General features: G+C 43.2%; 2 protein-coding genes across 2 annotated transcripts in view; one reads left to right on the top strand and one right to left on the bottom strand.

The window, feature by feature from the left end:
* The window catches only part of afap1l2 (actin filament associated protein 1-like 2), a 31,951-nt gene that overhangs the window by 843 nt on the left and 12,490 nt on the right, over positions 1-18,618 (bottom strand). The window contains exons 3-17 of the mRNA XM_079182234.1: positions 16,797-16,841; positions 14,913-15,004; positions 7,620-7,731; positions 5,668-5,879; positions 4,961-5,140; positions 4,773-4,859; positions 4,537-4,621; positions 4,312-4,416; positions 3,736-3,947; positions 2,374-2,519; positions 2,173-2,284; positions 1,291-1,545; positions 911-1,196; positions 341-514; positions 74-261 (exon numbers count right to left, since the gene is read on the bottom strand). Of these exons, the coding sequence (XP_079038360.1) occupies positions 74-261; positions 341-514; positions 911-1,196; positions 1,291-1,545; positions 2,173-2,284; positions 2,374-2,519; positions 3,736-3,947; positions 4,312-4,416; positions 4,537-4,621; positions 4,773-4,859; positions 4,961-5,140; positions 5,668-5,879; positions 7,620-7,731; positions 14,913-15,004; positions 16,797-16,841 (2,291 nt within the window). The remainder of the gene's footprint in view (positions 1-73; positions 262-340; positions 515-910; positions 1,197-1,290; positions 1,546-2,172; positions 2,285-2,373; positions 2,520-3,735; positions 3,948-4,311; positions 4,417-4,536; positions 4,622-4,772; positions 4,860-4,960; positions 5,141-5,667; positions 5,880-7,619; positions 7,732-14,912; positions 15,005-16,796; positions 16,842-18,618) is intronic.
* LOC306712813 (kelch repeat and BTB domain-containing protein 13) lies at positions 12,285-14,287 on the top strand. The gene has a single exon (XM_079182235.1). It carries the CDS (start codon positions 12,356-12,358, stop codon positions 13,871-13,873), a length of 1,518 nt encoding a protein of 505 aa, XP_079038361.1. The 5' UTR covers positions 12,285-12,355; the 3' UTR covers positions 13,874-14,287.

Here is an 18,618-nt window from a genome sequence, read left to right as displayed (position 1 = left end):
GAGTGACTAGAGAGAGTGAAAAGCTTGTGATCAACTTCCTGAGTTCCCCCCCCCTGATGACCTGCACACTAACCGTTTGTGTGTCCTGGAGGCTGCTGTCCAGTGTGGTTCCCAGTGTGAAAGGCCCCGACTCCACCTTCTTCAGACTTTCCTTCACCTCCACCAGTCGTAGCTCCACCTCTACCCTGCGGTGCTCCGCGTCCCGACACGCCTCCTCCCTCTGCTTCAAACAGGCTTCCAATGAGGCCTGCTGCTTGGGGTCTGAGGAGGATAGCAGACAGCTGTCAGTCACACGGATCACTGTGAACCTTCGGCAGTGTCGCAGGAAGAACGGACGTACCTTGGCAGGCACTGAGCTCCTCTTTGGTCTCCCTCCTCTCCTTCTTCAGGTTTGACAGACTGCTCCTCACCTCCTCCCTTTCTCTCTCCAGACGGTCGCGCTCGTCGATGTAGCGCCGCACGTCCGCCTCTGTGCGGTTCTTGCCCAGTTTCACTTCGACTGCACCGGGACACCCTGGGAATTAAAGATTGAAAATACATCCAGTATTTATCATTGGCATTTGCTAAAAAATTGCAAAGAGAAATAAAAAGATGCATTCATTATGAAAAGAAAAAAGAATCCGGTTTCACTGTAATATAAATCTGCATTCCACTGTGAAGCTGTGCATTTGACTGTAGAGGATGCAGTGTTTCACTAGAGGGAGCTGTGGTTATGTAAGATTACAGAGAAAGGGAAGCAGTTAATCTCAGTGTTAAGGAAAACAATAAAAGCAACATTTACTCACTAAACTAACTATTTGTGAGACCATTTTCCCCCTTATGTTAAACTTTACTTTCCAAATATCTGAAATAAGTGTGTGTGAAGGTGGTGATAGTGATAGTGATACAGATGAAGCATTTTTGTCCTCACCCATTGTATGTGCCTTGGGCCGCAGGGGGTGAGGACTGTGAGGGAGCCCAGCAGAACCCGTGGGTCCTTTGTTGATCTGGACCCCGGAGGAGCTGAAGGCCTGTGGGATTCCCACACTCGTCCTCTTGGGGGTCTCCTGGCTTTGGGATACGGTCTTGACTGGTTGGGTTTGGGGCTGTGGTGGAGTGGGAGTCAGGGGGTTCTCTTGTTCTGGTTTGCTGGTAACAGACTGCGAACTTGTTCCATTTGACACAGGTGATGCCTCAGTACGGTTAGTTGAAATGACCTGGAAATTGAGGCATAAAATATAGAATTAAAGCACAAAATATAAGATATAAATGCCATGCAAGTAGAATGTAATGGCTATTTTTTGTACAAACCTCTTTCATTTGAGATGAGGGGTCCTTCTCCTCCTCTACCGGGACTGGGGAATGTCTAGAAGTTTCTTTGGCAGGGGCTTTACTCCCACCGGACGTATGGAGGAAGGAGCGTACAGGGATTAGGTCCAGGTAAACCCTGTTGTCAGTGTCCTGTTGTGTTCCCACTGAGTCCTTGGTGTCTTGTGCACATAATGTGTCATTATGTTCCTGAGGATTGTTGTCCTCACTGTCTGGCAGGCCGCTCTCTTCAGCATCCTGTATCGCAGAAGAGGAGGAAGTGAGCGATGAGATGGGAAGTGGCCAGATTTGGGTGAGTCCATGTAAAAATGAAACAGAAATTGAAAATTGATTCGAAAACAACACAGGTTTTTATTCCAAAAAACAAACAAACGCCACCCCAGATGATTTTACTGATTGTTCTTCTCTGTTTGAATCAATCGACATGGATGCTGAAATAAGGACCTGCATATTTTTTGACCCTTGTGCACATGATGCCTGACCTAATATTAACTTTCTAACATTAACTCTAAAATTATGCTTATTTGTGGCTATTAGAGCTGAAACAGTTGATTGAACTATTAGTCGATCGACAGAAAACAAATTTGCAACTATTTTGATTATCAATCAGTCGGTATAAAGGTAATTTATATTTTACATTTTTATATATATATCATTTTTTAAGTTCCCTGCCTCTTATATCCTGTGTTTGTTTGACTTCCTGTCTGTGTGGTTTTCCCTCCTTTTTTCTGTGTATCACCTGTGTTGTATTAGTCTCGTCAGCTGTGCTCTTGTCCCTTTGCTTCTTTGTACAGATGTACAAGAGTACTGTATTGATATCGGAAGAAGATCAAGGAAGAAGATCAGTTGTTCCAGATAACATACCTCTGGATCAGCTATAGACGCCACATCATCATACAGTTCATCAGAGTTGTGAGCGATGGAGGGTGGGGTGTCTATGTAGGTGTTTGGCTCTGAATACCTCCTCTGCATCAAGCTAGAGAGACAAATACACAGATAGGTCCCAATTGAATATTGTGCCACAGTATGCATACACCTTAAAATGGACAGAAGTGAGCATCTTACTATAAGGAAGTCTTGGCAGCATTGACGATGCTGGAGATCCTCTCAGCGTTGACGTAGTCGTATGTGAGCTCCTCGGGGTCCGTCTTGCTCCCCGTCTGTGACAGCAAGAGGCCCAGCCAATGGCCCATGTCTGCTGACGTCTTAGCCTGAGCGAGGAGAGTAGGCCAAAGTGCATTCAGTACAAACTGTGCACTTGCAACATCATGAGTTTGAAAGCAGCTCATGGTTTATGATGCATACCATCTGTCACTATGTATTGAAAAAATTACTTCCAAAATTACTATTTCGGGGGATTCAAACAGCTCATCTACTGGAACTGTATGAAGTAACACATGTTGGTTTGGCACATGTCTCTGTAATTAAAACAGGTGATAACCTTGTTGGGGTCTGTTTTGTCTTTTTGTTTGTCTTGGTAAATACTGCACCGAAGAACGGTCAGAGCCCTTAAGACCAAACATTAGATTCCATGGCTTATGACCAACTATGCACTGTAGCAGGGTGGTACTGGAAACCTAATGGAAAAGGGTGTAACATTAGTCCCCACAATCCCAGTACATCCACACCCTTCACACACACACACACACACACACACACATATGCACACAAACATGCAGACCACCCTTGCGTGCTCACATACATTACACCGGCTAAGATGGATGTCAGAAGAACGTGATTTCCAAATGACGACATGTTAGTGTTTCCTATAAGAAGCTGTACTCCAGACACGTTAGACTTGTGGTTATTTCTCAGATCAACAGCGACCCGTCCTCGCCTGCAGGGCAACGCTGAAGTAAGCTCTCATCGGAGACAAACGCGAACTTAAGCCAGTGTGTAAAACCCAAGATGCTCTGTAACAAAGTTGACGTATTACAAGCTCCGCCATGTCGTGTGGGTGGATGAAAGCAGCGTGGGTTATTTTGGCATTTATTTTTGTAATTTTCTTTTGCTAACATTAGATATTTAGACAGCTATAAGCCGTGTTTACTATAACGAAAAGTAGTTAGCTTGGGCGTTTGCCACTTTTGAAAAATGCCACTTTAGTGTCAGAATGAAACATTTGGAAATTGGAAAATATGTGGCTTGTGAAAAAAAGACTCCAATGTTCACTTTGGGGACTGTGCGAAATAATAGAAATAATCTGTGTTCACGTTCACTTCCCCCATTGGAGTGAACAGACTCAGGACCTGCCGCTGGTCTACTAAAAAGACGGGGCAGTGGTGAAACCCACGAGACGGATATACAGGAAACTGTCTCTCAGTGGGTGACTCCTCTGTCTGTCTCTGGTTTAACGGCGTCTACTAATTTATTCAGATCCAAATCCAAAACATTATAAAAGCATCAAAAAGCACTGTGGTTGTCTACCTCCAGGGTTGCCAGCTGTGTCCCCTCCATGTTGATCCTAAAGGAGTACAGGTGCTCGGGGCTGGGGTCGGGCAGAACACTGCAGCCCCCCAGGGTCACAGCTGGCTGGCTCAATTTGTTCTTGCCCTTGTCCTGGTAAAACCATAGCTGTCCGTTCTTTATAAGGCACCAGCAGGTCCGCCATTGGCTGTTCACCAACACGTTGAGGTAGCCTGACAGAGGAGAGAGAAAACATTGCTTACGTCAGAGCCAACAGAGCGTTGTGATGCTGTCGTGATGACTGAAATGATCTCTGTTTTTCATTCATAGCTCCGAGGCCCATTCTCCAGATTGAATGCCGAGCACCAGTATCTTGTTATAAGAGTGTATAATTATGGCTATTGTTTTAAATCAGAAGGCTACGTATGGAAAAATATTGATATGTTTGGTCTGTTATAAAATAACTACACTTAGAGACCTTTACCAGAGCCCCCCCACCCAGCGAGCGTTGCAGAACAGACAGTAACTGTGTCAAAGGACAGGAACTGCACCTGAGTGGTAATACATAGAATTAGAATGCAGTAGATCTCTGCTCACCTGAGGTGTCCACACATTTCTCTGGACTCTCCAACGACGAGGGTTTTTTCTTGCCGATGTTCATGAGGTTGCTAAACTTCAACCCGGCACCGTATTTTTTCTTCACTGTTGGGGATGAAAAGATTCTCTAAACCGTTTTTTTTCCAGATACTCACAGCTGCACCATGTGCCGAAACCCACATTTTGGACTGAATGCATAGAAAGCAGAAAAATAAAAAGCCTCACCATCTTTGATTTCGGGAGTCTCCGCATGGCTGTCAGTGCTGCTGCCGCTCTCGGAGGCCACTGAGTATCTCTCACTCAGTTCTCCCTGAAAGTTCAGATCAACAGTGTTGCAGGCATGTTCTTTAGAAATACAATTCATGACAAAAAATAAAAAACGTAACTGAGCCCTATGGCATTGGGTAGAGCCAATCAAAAGCTCAGGTACTCTAAAGCACATATGTTCAAAGTGAGCTTACCTTTGTACAAATGAGCCTCGGGGAGTCGGACGCGGAGTGTTGTGGCTCGCAGCTTTCAGCCGGCTTGGGACTGATCTCCTGAATCACCTAATAAACAAGAAGCCGATTGGTGTCGACGTATTCAGATTCATTCATATTTTATTTCATCACTGCAGAATTCACTTTAAAATGAGTCGAATATATGATACCTTCAACCACTGCTCCGTCTGCTCCTTGCTCTGCAGGCCCAGCACGATGGCCTCCCCTCCCACTGGAATGACCTTCAGTTTGTGCTCTTTCTTCCTCAGCTGCTTCTCCTTGTAGACCACACTGCAGCCCAGCAGACTCACATCCAGCAGAGGCGTCTGCTCCTTGGAGCTCTTGTAGCACTGCGAGAAGCAGGGATAACACTGAGCATTATGATTGTTCGAGGGCTGACTGCAGCCACCAGAGGAAAAAGTTTATCCAAATGTTTATCGATTATTGAAGCTAGCTTTAACGCACAGCTATGAGAGTTGTATTCATCTTCTGATCCTCTTGGAAAGGACACAAATTAGGGTATTTCCTCAAATATTTTATTATTCATTAAGGGTGAATTATTCTCATCATTCTCAGCCCAAATGAGGACACAACCATAATAGACTGTCCTACTAATGCATTTGTCTACAGTTTGATTGATTGGATGAATATTTTCCATTCTAAAAATAAGTCTCAAAACAGGGACAGTATGTGACAGCTCAGTCTCAGAGAGTTCATAATCTATTCCGAGGGTTTGGTGACTTAAAAATGTTTTTCTTCCATGTTCAGTTACATTGAACCGCTGTAATAAACAAACCTCTGTGCCCCTGACCTTAATTGTTGTACACTAAACCTCAATGGGGCTTTAATTCAGATTTTCCCGCAATCTTTTACCCACCAGCAGGCGATGTTCTTTGATGACGCACAGCTGTTTGGCCCACTGGCCCAGCCACTTCTTCCTCCACAGGAAGGCACAGATACGAGCGTCCTTCATGAGCTCAATGGACGCCTCCGCTGAAGGCCACTGGTGCTGCGCCGACGGTGACTTTTCTCTGATCACTTCCTCCTCATCGTAGGACTCGTACGAACTGCTAACGGCATCCCCATCATCTAAGGAACAGAAATCAGAGACGTGATAAGAAACTAAAACAAAGAGGCAAAGTCACAAGTGTGTGTGTGTGTGTGTGGCAGGGGGGCATGAGTAGCAACAACACACATTACACTGTTAAATGAACTTGAGGGACCAAATGATGAGTCAATGTCTGACTTCTTGAACTGGATGACCTTCTTCAACGGAAGAGGATTTCCTTGAAACAGCCAGGCTGGAAATGAGCCGTTTTGATTGTATTGATGAAAGACGATGACAGGAAAAAGATATGATGAAAAGGAAAACAGCAAAATGAGTAAATTGATAAGATGGGATTGATCAATGACTATTGTCACAAGTCTTGGCATGAAGTTGTTTCTCCACATGCAACGCGCTGGTTCATGGTGGACAATGAGGACTGAGGGCATGCTTATTGGCCCCGTGCACATGCCATACATAAACACACGCATCCAGTGATAGAGAGGTAGCTACCCCTGGTGATAACAGCGTAGACCACACTGTCAGAGCTCTGCACTCGCATCCAGGGCCCTGAGAGGAGGCCAAAACAGTCCAGATCTACACAACATCAAAGGAAACAGAGAAGAAGAAGAAGACGAAGAAGAAGGAAGCAAGATTGGGAAAAATATCCGAAGCAAAAATGCCTTTAAAAATACGAGAAAATAAATGCAAGAAAAGGAAAACTTTAAATTAGGCCTAATTAACCTTATTATTTGAATAATTATTAACCTTTGAGAGTATGTCATAACATATCAAAATGTGTCAATCCAGCACCTCTTAAATAATCACATATATATATATATATATATATACAATTATGGCTACAGACTCTCTCTCCACTTCCCTACACTCGTATAATAAGTGTAATTAATTTCCCCCAAAACAAACAAAAACGCACCTCAAACAAAGCTAAAGCTGAATTAGACTGATGGTATTATACACCATAATCATGTAGTGAAAATCTGATATCGTGATTTGTGACAGCCAATAATTAAAAGTATTGTTTATTGTTCACGTCATCGATGGTAAAATGAGGTTGTCTGAAGAACAGCATCATGTTCCCTCTGGCCAATCTGTGACTCCACGACTTTGCTGTGAAGATGTTCAACCAACGCAGCAGTTCTGAAGAAATACCTCGAGCTTTTTGGCTTTCAGCATTGCACAGAAAGTTCCCACGTTTCTCACAGTGTTACATAGAAGCAGAACAATTAACGTATTTACCACAGTCCAACACACGACTGCACTCTCACAGCAGACCAAAGTTTCTTATAGAATGTGGTCATGGTGTCTCAGTGCATTAAAGCTAGCTGGTGTTTGCATCTTGACGTACAACTTGGAGTGAAACCGCAGAAACATTTTTTTTTTTCTGTTAATAGTATGCACGTAAGCAAGTGTCACTATGGGGTCAGGCTATTTCCATTATGGTTAACAGCTCAGAGGTTCAGGTTTTCTAAAGAACAAGAAGCAAGCAGATGACTGATCAGGCCGATAAGCTTATACCGCACACAACTCATGTGTGGTTTGGGTAAAACATACATGTGTAAAAATACAGCTTCAATATACATGAGCAGCATCTCATTTTACAAGAAGGGATTACAAACTTTGTCGATAATCAAGTAATGAATCAGCTTTCCTGTGAAACAGGTATGTGGAAGAAGGAATGTAAGAAACAACTCAAGACACTTGCAGATCACAGGTGATATTATTTATCGTGTGCAAACACAATGTTGATCCAGAGTTCTTACCATTGAAGGTTTCCTCATAGGGCTGAGCCTCCTCGTAGTAACTCTCTGAAGTGTCTATACAGGCTGGAGCCGGCACTGCAGGTAAAGGGAACGGCTCCCGACCCATCATACCCTGACGCATGAGAGAAGGACGACAGAGTGGTGAGGGAATACAACATGCAACGTTCATTTACAGTGATGCGCCTTACAACTATAGAGCCTCCATCCAAGTATGTTCAATGAATGAGGAAGATGTCCAGGTTAACGTCAATACACATTCACGCAAATAGACACGCACATTATCAACATCCCCCAGGCTGAACATGTGGCTGATCCAGCCGTCACTTCGGGCGCAAGTAGGGAATTCCTCATGTAACCAATCCTCGTCTGACCCTGTGCACTAGAGAGTTACATGCTTGCCTTCAGGGAAGAGTGTGTGTTGTGTGTGTGTGTGTGAGCGTGGAAAAGAGAGGGATAGCATGTATTTTAATGTGTGTGTGTGTATGGGCCCTGTGGCTGTCCTCAAATCAATCAGCAGTCTGGCATCACTTCTGTCTTTCTTGTCATCTCCTGAGTGGTAAAGACGGTCTGTCTGCCCCCTCCCACACGCTGGAAAGCACCAGACTCTGCTTTTTGGCAGCTTGAGTGAGTCTCAATTCATTTAAAATATCTCTATTACTGAAGTCACTTAGTCAGCTATACGATCCAAAAATGTATTTTGGAGACATCTGTCATCAGTTTTCTAATGTAGCCGTTATTAAGTTGTGAATCTTGGAGAGTTTATTTGAATACAACCTTTAAAATGTAAAACTGCATGTTTGAATTCAGTTTGTTTAGTATAATGGGATGTGTTACAAATGTAAAAATGCAAAAGACATGTTGGCATTCCTCAGCAGTGAGGAAAACATGAAACAATCTGGACTATTAAACGACAGGGTGCCTTTCAGGTTTGTGTTTCATCATCTTTTAAATGGCAACACATTGCTGATCTTCATCTTGTCGGGTGTCATGCATCCATATGTCTGGCAATTGCTGCAAATTCTGTTCCAGTAAAAACAATATTTCAGAGATACAGTCAGTTATTCGGAAGACAAACAGATGGGTTTTTTTCTTTGTGAAATTGTGCCCAATGGCTATTCTGCAGCCAGTTAAAATTATGTTGTATTTTTATTCTTTAAACCCACTTTCCCCCAATTAAGTTCCTGGTTTGCAGTTTGTTTAGAGGTCACACTAGGATCACATCATCGGGTGTTTATATTAAAGACATTGAACGCTCGCTTTTTGACTCAAACTGACACAGTATGTTGAAACAGAAACTTCCCCCAAGTTGGAATTTCTTCTTTTATTTCCTCAACTTGTGACCACAGCTCTCGAGCTATCTTATCTATGGTGCCAAGCAGAAGATGGGAGATATGCGAGTTGTGTCTTGGTACATACTAGACCTAAGACCAGCAGCTGCCAGTGAAGATGAAATCGGTGCATTCTTTCCAGTCTAAAGACAACATTATGGCGCATAGAGATCGATGATAGAGACGGAAGCCCAGGATTCTTCTGAGGCCAAAGAAGAACTTGTTAAGGTACAGCTATCCCCCCTCTTACAGATTATTATGTGAAATGATTTCATCTATTCTGTTAAATTTTAAGGAAAAGTCACCATGAATCACCATGCTGCAGAAGTCTGATGTTGCTGAATATACTTTAAAAAAAGTTTTTCTCAAGTGAACTCTGTGAAACCCTACGAGCTGAATGACAACAAGCGACTTCTTAACTATGTCTAATGTTTCCTCCCGCCACTGATCTGAACACTCTCTCTGTATCCCTACATATTCACTGGATTTCCCCAAAGGCTGACACATTCTCTGCAAGATCACAGAAATATGAAATATATAACCCTGAAGCAGAGGAGCTTGCATTCATCACGCAAAGCGTGCCTGAGGGAGGCTGGCTCTGTGGATCAGATCACAGTTTTAGATCCGTGTTTAATTAAAGGTCGATATCAGTTGGTCAAAGCTGCTTCCCTTCAATGTCTAATGCAGCAAAAGCTATTCCCTTCCCGCAAAAACTCTGGAATCAACTTTGGGAGTTTGATAATGTTTAGTGTGTAGCTATGCTTGCAAACTAAAGAGAGAATAGGCAGTAATATATTGTGTTGGTTACCAACGTGGGGCAGTAAAGTGGTAATGGAGTTACTGCTTCAGCTTAGATTTACAGACCAACAAAATACTGAAAAACAAATCTGTTTGTCTAAAAAGCACAACATCATCATTTCTGAGGTGTGCTGTAATAGACAGTAAAGTGGGAATTCCCTGCTTGTGAGCTCCTTTCCCATCATATCTAACACATTTCCAGTAATTCGTAGCAGATGCAGTATGCCGTCATAATAACTGGCCTCATGTCACGGCGCTCATTCAATCACAGTGACGACGATTTGCTTGTGTGACTATAGCCTGCATGCAGTGGAGGAGAGGATCCCAAAGAAATGAGTGGGCGGGAGATGTTATCACTGCGGTTTAATGAGAGTAACATCAGTTATTCGTTATGAAGACCTTTCAAAATGCACGCATCAGCAAATACTAACATCAGAATGTAATGTGGGTTAGCTTTCTCTCTTGAAAATAATGCAATGTCAAGCAAATATTAAAAAAAAACGTATTTCCCTGGGTTAGAGCATACATTATCAGAGTAACTAATAACTCTAAAAAAGGCTGCGAGGTGTGTTAAGTACCAAAGCCTTAGTTTGGTGCATACTGGCTCACTGGTGCACCAACAGTTAAGTGGAGCAGAGCCATTGTTATTATTATCAGTTACACCGTTAATAAGCCATAATGTCTGCCGTGAGAAACGTCTATACTTTATACTGCTGTATTTATATCCAGGCTTCTCAGCTAATGGGATGCATAGATAGACCCTTTTAGCGCCACAAAACAAAGAAGCCTTCACAACGGAGCCCCATAAATACGCTAAAGGGACAATACGGCTTAATTGGCTTTTTCAGACAGAGGGCTGAGACGGACGACGCCACGAATCACAGCGGAGAGAGTGGACTTAAGCCAGTTTCACAATGATAGAAGTAAACAAGTCTCTGGGTCAAGGGATCCAATAAAATATGTGTCACTGACTTTAACACTTGTTTTTATTCATCGAGCACTTTTTTGATGATACATTAATTCATTGAAATGATAAACTAACTAAACAAATATAAGGAATAGGGTATGTTGTTGTCATTTTGTGTGTTTTGATATGACTGAAAACTAGACTTCATCTTATTTGAAAGACCATTAAAGAGATTTTGGGGATTACATGGACCTCAAAAGTAAGAGAAAACGGCCACAAAGGCTCAAGAGCGGACAGGAACTTGAAAAGAAAAAGTGATTCCTCTGAGAAAAAGACTGTAAAGTATTAGTGAACACACACAACAGCACTGACAGTGAAAAAACAGCAGTTCAGGCATCTGTTATTAATTAAAACAAAGAGCCAGGCATTCCAGAGCAGCAGCAGCAGCCCCCCCGACCGCCCACCCACCCTTATCTCTATCTTCTTTCTTTTTCACTCATCTCCAAAAAAACAAATCTGCCTCTTGTTTGGTCCAAGGCTAAAGAGTACGGTGAGCCATTCCTCAGACCAGCTGGATTGATATCAAACATGCCAGGTGTGTGTCTCTTTGTGTATTTCTTATATATTTTTTTTGTCCCAGAAGACTCTGCAATCACTCCAACTCTCTAATAGTCACGTTAACCCCTTCCTTTCACTTCTCACACTCACATAGACAGACACACGCACACACACCCTAACCACAGAAACATTGTGTAGAAGGAATGGATTGAGGATTCAGAGCATAAATAACAAAGTAAGGAGAGGAGACGGCGGAGGAGGAGGAATCGGGGTGTGGTGGAGGGGCTTTGAGTAAAGAGTGGGAAAAAGAGCCCAAAAAACGAACAGTCAGAGGAACATGGAAAATCCCTGGTTCCCATGCCAAGATTCCGGCACAGCGAAAACACACACACACACACACACACAGAGTGTATCCGAGAGCCTGCTGGGAGCTGAGAGCAGAGGAGAAGGTAGTGATAAAAATAATCAGTTTTGGAAAGTCAGATTCAGGAGAACTCTCTGGTCCTTTGCTGTCTCTCCACCACTTTTATCACAGTATCTGTTTAGTTTGAAGTACTTCTGTACTCTACTTCTGTAAGTATTCTAATAATATTCAAAGCATGAATGAAAATGGGAAAAAAACAATCCAGCTGAGGACATATATATTGCACATGCTGTATTTATTTTCCCATTATTTTGTCTTCTTGGGAACACTTCAACCTCCTCTAAACCTCTGACTGGATGTTTATGAACAAAAAAATGTCTGACCATAAATGAAGAAAATACACATGTATAAAACTGAAACAGCCATGTGAAACAAAACTGGATTTAAAGGGAGAGTGCTGGCAGATAACGTAATCATGAATAATTTAGCAAACACTCATGTTAGCCAATTATATTGCGGTTATGATAATCCCCAGTTGCCTGCAGCCACATTACCGCTTAGTGTGCATGCCAACAGTTTTCCTTTCCCTGCGTGACGCTTGCGAGTGGCACAGCTGCTATCTATAGTACGACTCTATTTTCAGACCATGCAGACAGAACGCAATGGAAGTCTCACAAACCTTTTTTTACCCTCCAGTTCTGGGGGAAAAATGGCTGCACTACTACACACGAGTCGCATGCTGCATTGTCACTTGAGAGCGTTTAAGAGCGTTTAAGAGATCATGGAAGTGCCTGAAGGCCTGGGACTCAACCAGGATTTGCATGCAGAGAATGCGACCCTTGATCCGGAGGACGGAGAGCACCAGGCGGGCTGGGTGAGAGTGAGGGTGGAGGAGAGCTGGTTCACTGTGCAGCGGGCTTTGCTGGCAAGGTACAGCAACTACTTCTGTGCCCTCTTTCACTCTGGGATGACAGAAAGTCACCAGGACGAGCTCTACCTGAAGGGAGGAGTGCGAGCAAGGGGTTTCCTCGTCGCCCTCGCTGTCTGCAGGGGGGAGGCCCCCTCTATCAGCGACCCGGATGAGCTCGTAGAAGCGGTAGAGTGTGCCGCGTTCCTGCAGGTTGCGTGTTTGGTGCAGCATCTTTGTGACATCATTGACTCGGACAACTGCCTCTTGCTGTACCATGCAGCCTCCATCTTTGGGGTGCATGCACTCTTTCACAATGCTGCTCTTTTCCTCTGCGATGCTTTTGACGATTTGAAGGAAGCAGCTGAGAGTACGATTCCCGAAGACCTCCTTCAATATTCTCAGTCATTGTCTCCTTCTACTTATGTTGCTATAGGCACACACTCTCCTTCAATGGAACTGCTACAGGACTCCTTTAGGGTCATTTGCTACCTTGATGAAAAAGAGGGGGACTGGAAGCATCTGACAAACCTCCCAACTCTCTGTAGCACCTCCATGGCTGGAGTGGCAGTGCTTGACAACCGATTGTACATTGTAGGGGGCGTTTATGGTTACGGTAAGGACACAGTGGACAGTAGCTTTTGCTACGACCCTGACTCAGGAGTTTGGAACACTCTTCCAGGTCCTCAGCAACTAAGATATGACTTCACCCTGCTGGGGCACGAGGGCCGGCTCTACGCCATTGGGGGCGAATTCCAAAAACGGACGATTTCCACAGCAGAGAGTTACAACATTGAGAAAGGAGAGTGGACATTTATACAAAACGCACCGAGACCTGTAGCATCTGCAGCTTGTGCTGTTGCAAGACGGCGAATGTTTGTTTGCTTCTGGAAACCACCAGACACCACAGATATCTACGAATACATACCAGTGAAGGACGAGTGGAAACTTGCGACCACCATGATCAAATCTCAAAGCTATGGCCACTGTATGGTGGCCCACAGAGATAATCTATATGTGATGCGCAACGGGCCTTCTGACGACTTCCTGCGCTGTCTCATGGACTGCTACAACATCACGACAGGCCAGTGGACAGCCATGCCCGGACAATACATCAACAGCAAGGGGGCGCTCTTCTCCGCAATGATAAAGGGGGACTCCGTGTTCACAGTGAAACACATGCTAACTCTTGAATACACCATCGCCGGGGATGGATGGAAGCCCCGCAGGCAGATGAAGGGGTTTCCAAAGAGTGGTTCGCTGTGGACGTGTTTACTCAGGCTTCCCAAGACGGGACCAGTTCTACCACAGCTGGATGCAGAAGGGGAGGAAGACGAAATGTCTTTACCAGACAAATCGGAGGGATTTGTGGAAGCTCTAATGCAAATGTGATATTACTGCTAAAAAAAAAAGCGTGGAATGGAATTATATAGAACCTTATATACAAGACCTGTAGAGTCCGCAGCGTGTGCTGTTGCAAGAAGGCGGATGTTTGTTTGCTTCTGGAAACCACATAGATCTATGAATACATAGCAGTGAAAGACGAGTGGAAACAATGTTTTGTTTTTTAGGGTTTCTAAGCTAGAATACGAGTCTAAGAATAAAGAACTACTAATAATACTGATACTAAACGATTCTGATTGCATAGCGACTCAAACGTTCTTCGTTTCCATGCATTCACTTTTGCACTCACACACACACATGCACACGTGCTGACACTACGCATTTGTTCTGATTAGCAACAGCTGCTACTGTAGTTTATATTAGGGGAGGCCACTGTGCATGTGTGTGTGTGTGTGTGTGTGTGTGCAAAGTTCAAAGGCTCTGACGGGATGTTCTAAACCTCTCATTCTCTACGTTTTTCCCGAAGTCACACTGGGCCAATTCAGGAGCCACCGGCCTCCCAGTCGACATTTAACACCACAGCCCTCGCACACACTCTTGGATACTGACTTCCTCAGGTTTTCTGGCCCATGACTGATTAAATACCTGTTTCTGTGGGAGAATAGATTTCACATAGCCTCGAGCTTGTGACTCTGAGGGTTGTGGGAAATGTTTTTGGCTTGTATGACCACAGACTGCATTTGTTTTAGTATATTAAAAACCAATAAAATTCTTTGGCAAAATGTGATATCAATTCCCTTTGTATTCAATACTTACGATGCTCAGTGATAATAATGTTCTTACCGTAACAAAAGACCAAAATACTGTCCATTACATTTAAAGTCGAAAATCTGTCTTTGGGCTCCTTTTGCATACCGTTGAAAATCAGATTTTCCACTGAACTTTCCCACGTACTTTGTAGAGTTCAGTAGTCCGATTGGGGTCAATGATGCTATTACCATTCCCACCACAGTAGCAGAGGATCAAAAAAATCTCATAATTTCACATGTTAATTCACTCTGATGCAAACAAACTGGTCGTCACTTACTGCCCTGGGGGGTGGCAGGTCAGGGAGGCTCTTCTGTGGAACGGGGACATATTTTGCTGCTTTTCCATTGACCAGGGCATCTGATCTGTCATCTGGGTCAACAAAGTACACAGAGGGATCTCAGTAAATAACTATATATTAGCTAAACAATAGAATTCTGTCCATTTTTGAGTCAACACTATTTCCAGATGTCCAGATTGTCTCCTGTACATATCAGCGCTTTCTGCTAAGCCTAACCCTCGTGTTGAGAACCCCTTCATTCTTAAATTACAGTAACCGCATAACCCAAATCAAGGGGGAGCATTTGTATGGTCGCAACAACCCTACTGTGCAAAACACACACCACAATGCTAGGTTGAGAAGAGTGTTTATATAAGACATTTAAGAATTATGGTTCTCATTGGATATGCCATTTCACTAACAATGACCAGCGTTAAATGTAATTGTGGTTCGCAACCTTTCTCACAGTGTCAGGGGAAATGGCAAACCCATTCTCAGATATGTTACATGTTAATAATCACTGAGCTTTAGTGGTGCTGGTTAGCATATGTTGTTGCCTTTTGGAGAAAGTCAGGTGAGTAGTCTGTCTGCTAAGCTAAGCTAAAGTTCAGCTAGCTTAGACTCGGACCCCTGCAGGTTGGGATGATGAGCATATCGATGTCAATACTATTGTCTAGGCCAATGTGTCTAGGCCTCCTCCGACCTTTTACCTTATTTCTACATGAATATTGATATGTGGACATAACAATGCAAAGGCAGTGCTTCGACACAGTCACTTTAAACTCTTTTTTTAACATCGTCTTCTACAGAAACATCCTGAAGCGGTTTCGACCTGTTGAGTTTGTGGCTTCGTTGCTCAGCACAAGCAAGATTTCCAGTGATTTATTTAGCTTTTTTGATAAACAAGGTGTTACTGTGACATCTTTATCTTGCACTTCAACTGAAAAAGACAGTTCCGGTTTACCACTGGATCAATGATTGAAAAGCCCCCACATAGCTATCTCGGCCCCCACTTGCCTTCAGTCTATGTGAAAGAAAACCTGCGGCTTTGCTAGCGTCGCTGCTGAAAATATGTGTGTTAAGTCTAGTGCTCACTGAAACCACATTCTTCAACACTGTCCAAACAAAACAGGTCAGTCTCAGATGGCGAAGAGCTACGCAGAAACAGACAGGAAATGGTGAGGGGAGGGGAGCTGAGGGGGGCTGCTGCTTGTGGCAGCTTGTTCTCATATCTGCTATTCACTTGAATCATGACAAATTAAGGAGCATACGATGCAATGACATAACAAGTATGCACTGGTGTTTGAGCGACTTGGACAACCTCAAAATATCAAAGTATAGTGCATAATATTTCTGATGAGGATATGACTAATTAGGGAATATGGCCTTGACCTACAGTTCAAAATAACTTTGTAATAACTGTCTTCTAACGTTACTATGATTCTACAGCCATGCCGGTGGCTCTGTGAGGCTGTTCTTTGAGCTAAATGCTAACATCAGCATGCAACAGTAGCATGCTCCTCACAAAGACGACGCTAACATGCTGATATTTAGCAGGCATGAGTGTCTTGGACAAAGTATTGGACAAATTGCAATTTTGACCTGCTGGTTTCACAAGTTGCACCATGCAACGTGTCTGCACCATTGATATGTACTAAATTTTGTGGCGATCCATCCAGCATTTGTTATAATATTACAGTCTGGACCAAAGTGGTGATGCGACTGACATTATCCTCCATTGCTAAAAAGTTAAAACCGCTGTATTATCACATTATCCTTGTTTTCAATAGTAAACATAAAATCCTTTTCTTAATAGATTATATTTCAGCAACTTGCCACCTGTTTCCAGTTTAAAACTCACACCTTTGCAGCCTGTGTCCTTACCAGCAACACTGACTTTGTTCATGTAGATATACTCTTCATCAGCACCTGCACAGAGACAACAGAGGGTGGTTAACGGTTCACATCAAAACGCTTCTGCAGTTTTACTTGGTGGGTAGCTACCACAAACACTAACATTGTGTTCTACTGAAGAAACTAGCAGAAGCCATTTGAATACAGCTCGAGAAAACACCATGTACCACAGTGATGCATGCATGCTTTGCATTCGTGGTAAACAATTACAGTATTCAGGCAAATGTTCTGCATTTGATTATGATAATAAAAGGAAAACGGTGGATGTGTAAAAGATGAATGGAACTATCCAAAGTAACCCATGCACAGTTATACCATACTGTACATTTAATGAAACTGATGTTATTAAGATCAAAATCTGACACTTAATTTCTTTGTTGAAAGTTGTACTACACTTCAGTAGAATGAAGACCTCTTCATATACTGTACACGAGTTATTTAACTGTATGTGATCATATGAAGAGCATGCACATTTCTTGTAGCTCTGATGAGAAAAATCTGACTCCACCTTGGTGCCAAACAATCTTTCATCATGTTTGTCAAACGTCCAGGATAAAAAGGGGGAACTTGACCCAAACAAGTGGCCTATTGTGTGGACAGATGGGCCCATTATTGACACCCACTCTCACCGTGGCTGGCATTCATCGAACATTAGTCAGAAAAGTCCCTGCCTGCACAGATAGGGCACTGTGTCACTTCTATCTTTGAAGATCGTACGACTAAACACACGATGGAGCTCCTGAACTTGGTCCATGTGCAACGACGTTATAACCAAAGGTATGGTTGGGGTTTAGTTTGAAATCATACTTCCACTCAGTGTCTGCATGGAATTCATCTTCACAAACAAAGATTAGGACAACAGTTTATTTTCAGTTTTTGGATATAAGCATAAAAGGTCAGAAAGCCAGAAAGAGTAGTATTTGATTGAAGTGAAAATAAGGAAATAGTCTAACTCAATATGGTTTCCTGTAAGGCCAACAAAAAAACAGTGATTAGAAAGCGCTTCACATGGTGAACAGCTAAACGCCAGACAATTAATTAGGGCTGTCACTTGAGACTGACCTGACTTCTCCTTGCACTAAAACGTAAATATTTACGAGTCAGTGTGAGCAACGGTATCATTTAGGCAATAAGCGGAGATGATGAAACCTCATGTCATACACCAATGCTGAAGTCAGCTCAGTGAGAAAAGCACTGTGTTTTGTTTGACGTCGGTCTTAGCATGGTGGAGTAATTACAAGTTGGCGAAAACGTCGCCATGACATTCCCACATAAACAGTTTGAATGAATGTCTTTTCTCAGACAATAAACCCTGTGGTTTCGGGGTAGAAGGCTCCAGCTGGACACTGTAACCTGTTATGGGAATTTGTTCCGGAGCTGCAGCGAAGTTTTGAGGAAGGTTGTTTCATTGAATTAAATATTTCAGCTGACTAAGAATATACCCTGAGAGAAAATCAAACAGAACTCTAACCTTGGGGGATCCTCTAGAGAAGCTTTCTCCTTTGAAATCGATATCGCTAGGTGAAACCAAACAACAGCAGATTGAAACTATGTTTTGCCTGCACAGTGAAAACAGATTTTCGGGGAACAGAGTTGAAATGCTATTTATAAGCTGCTGCTCAAAGGAAGTGTGCGTCCCCAGAGGATAAATGCAGCTTCGGAAAAATGATACAGCCTGGAGCCAGGAGAGGAAGTACGGAGAGACGAGTCCAGGACCTGAACATGGAAAAGCATGACTGCTGGTGTGTGTGTGTGTGTGTGTGTGTTGGTGAGCAGTTGCGTGTGTCAGTGT

Source organism: Pholis gunnellus (genome assembly GCF_910591455.1).
Source record: "Pholis gunnellus genome assembly, chromosome: 21".
NCBI classification, from domain to species: domain Eukaryota; kingdom Metazoa; phylum Chordata; class Actinopteri; order Perciformes; family Pholidae; genus Pholis; species Pholis gunnellus.
The sequence above is the reverse complement of the archived record's forward strand: the minus strand, read 5'-3'. Positions and strand labels throughout refer to the sequence as shown.

Bases quoted from the DNA above. Each gene is read 5' to 3' on its own strand.
- LOC306712813 (XM_079182235.1), top strand. From the start codon at position 12,356: ATGGAAGTGCCTGAAGGCCTGGGACTCAACCAGGATTTGCATGCAGAG.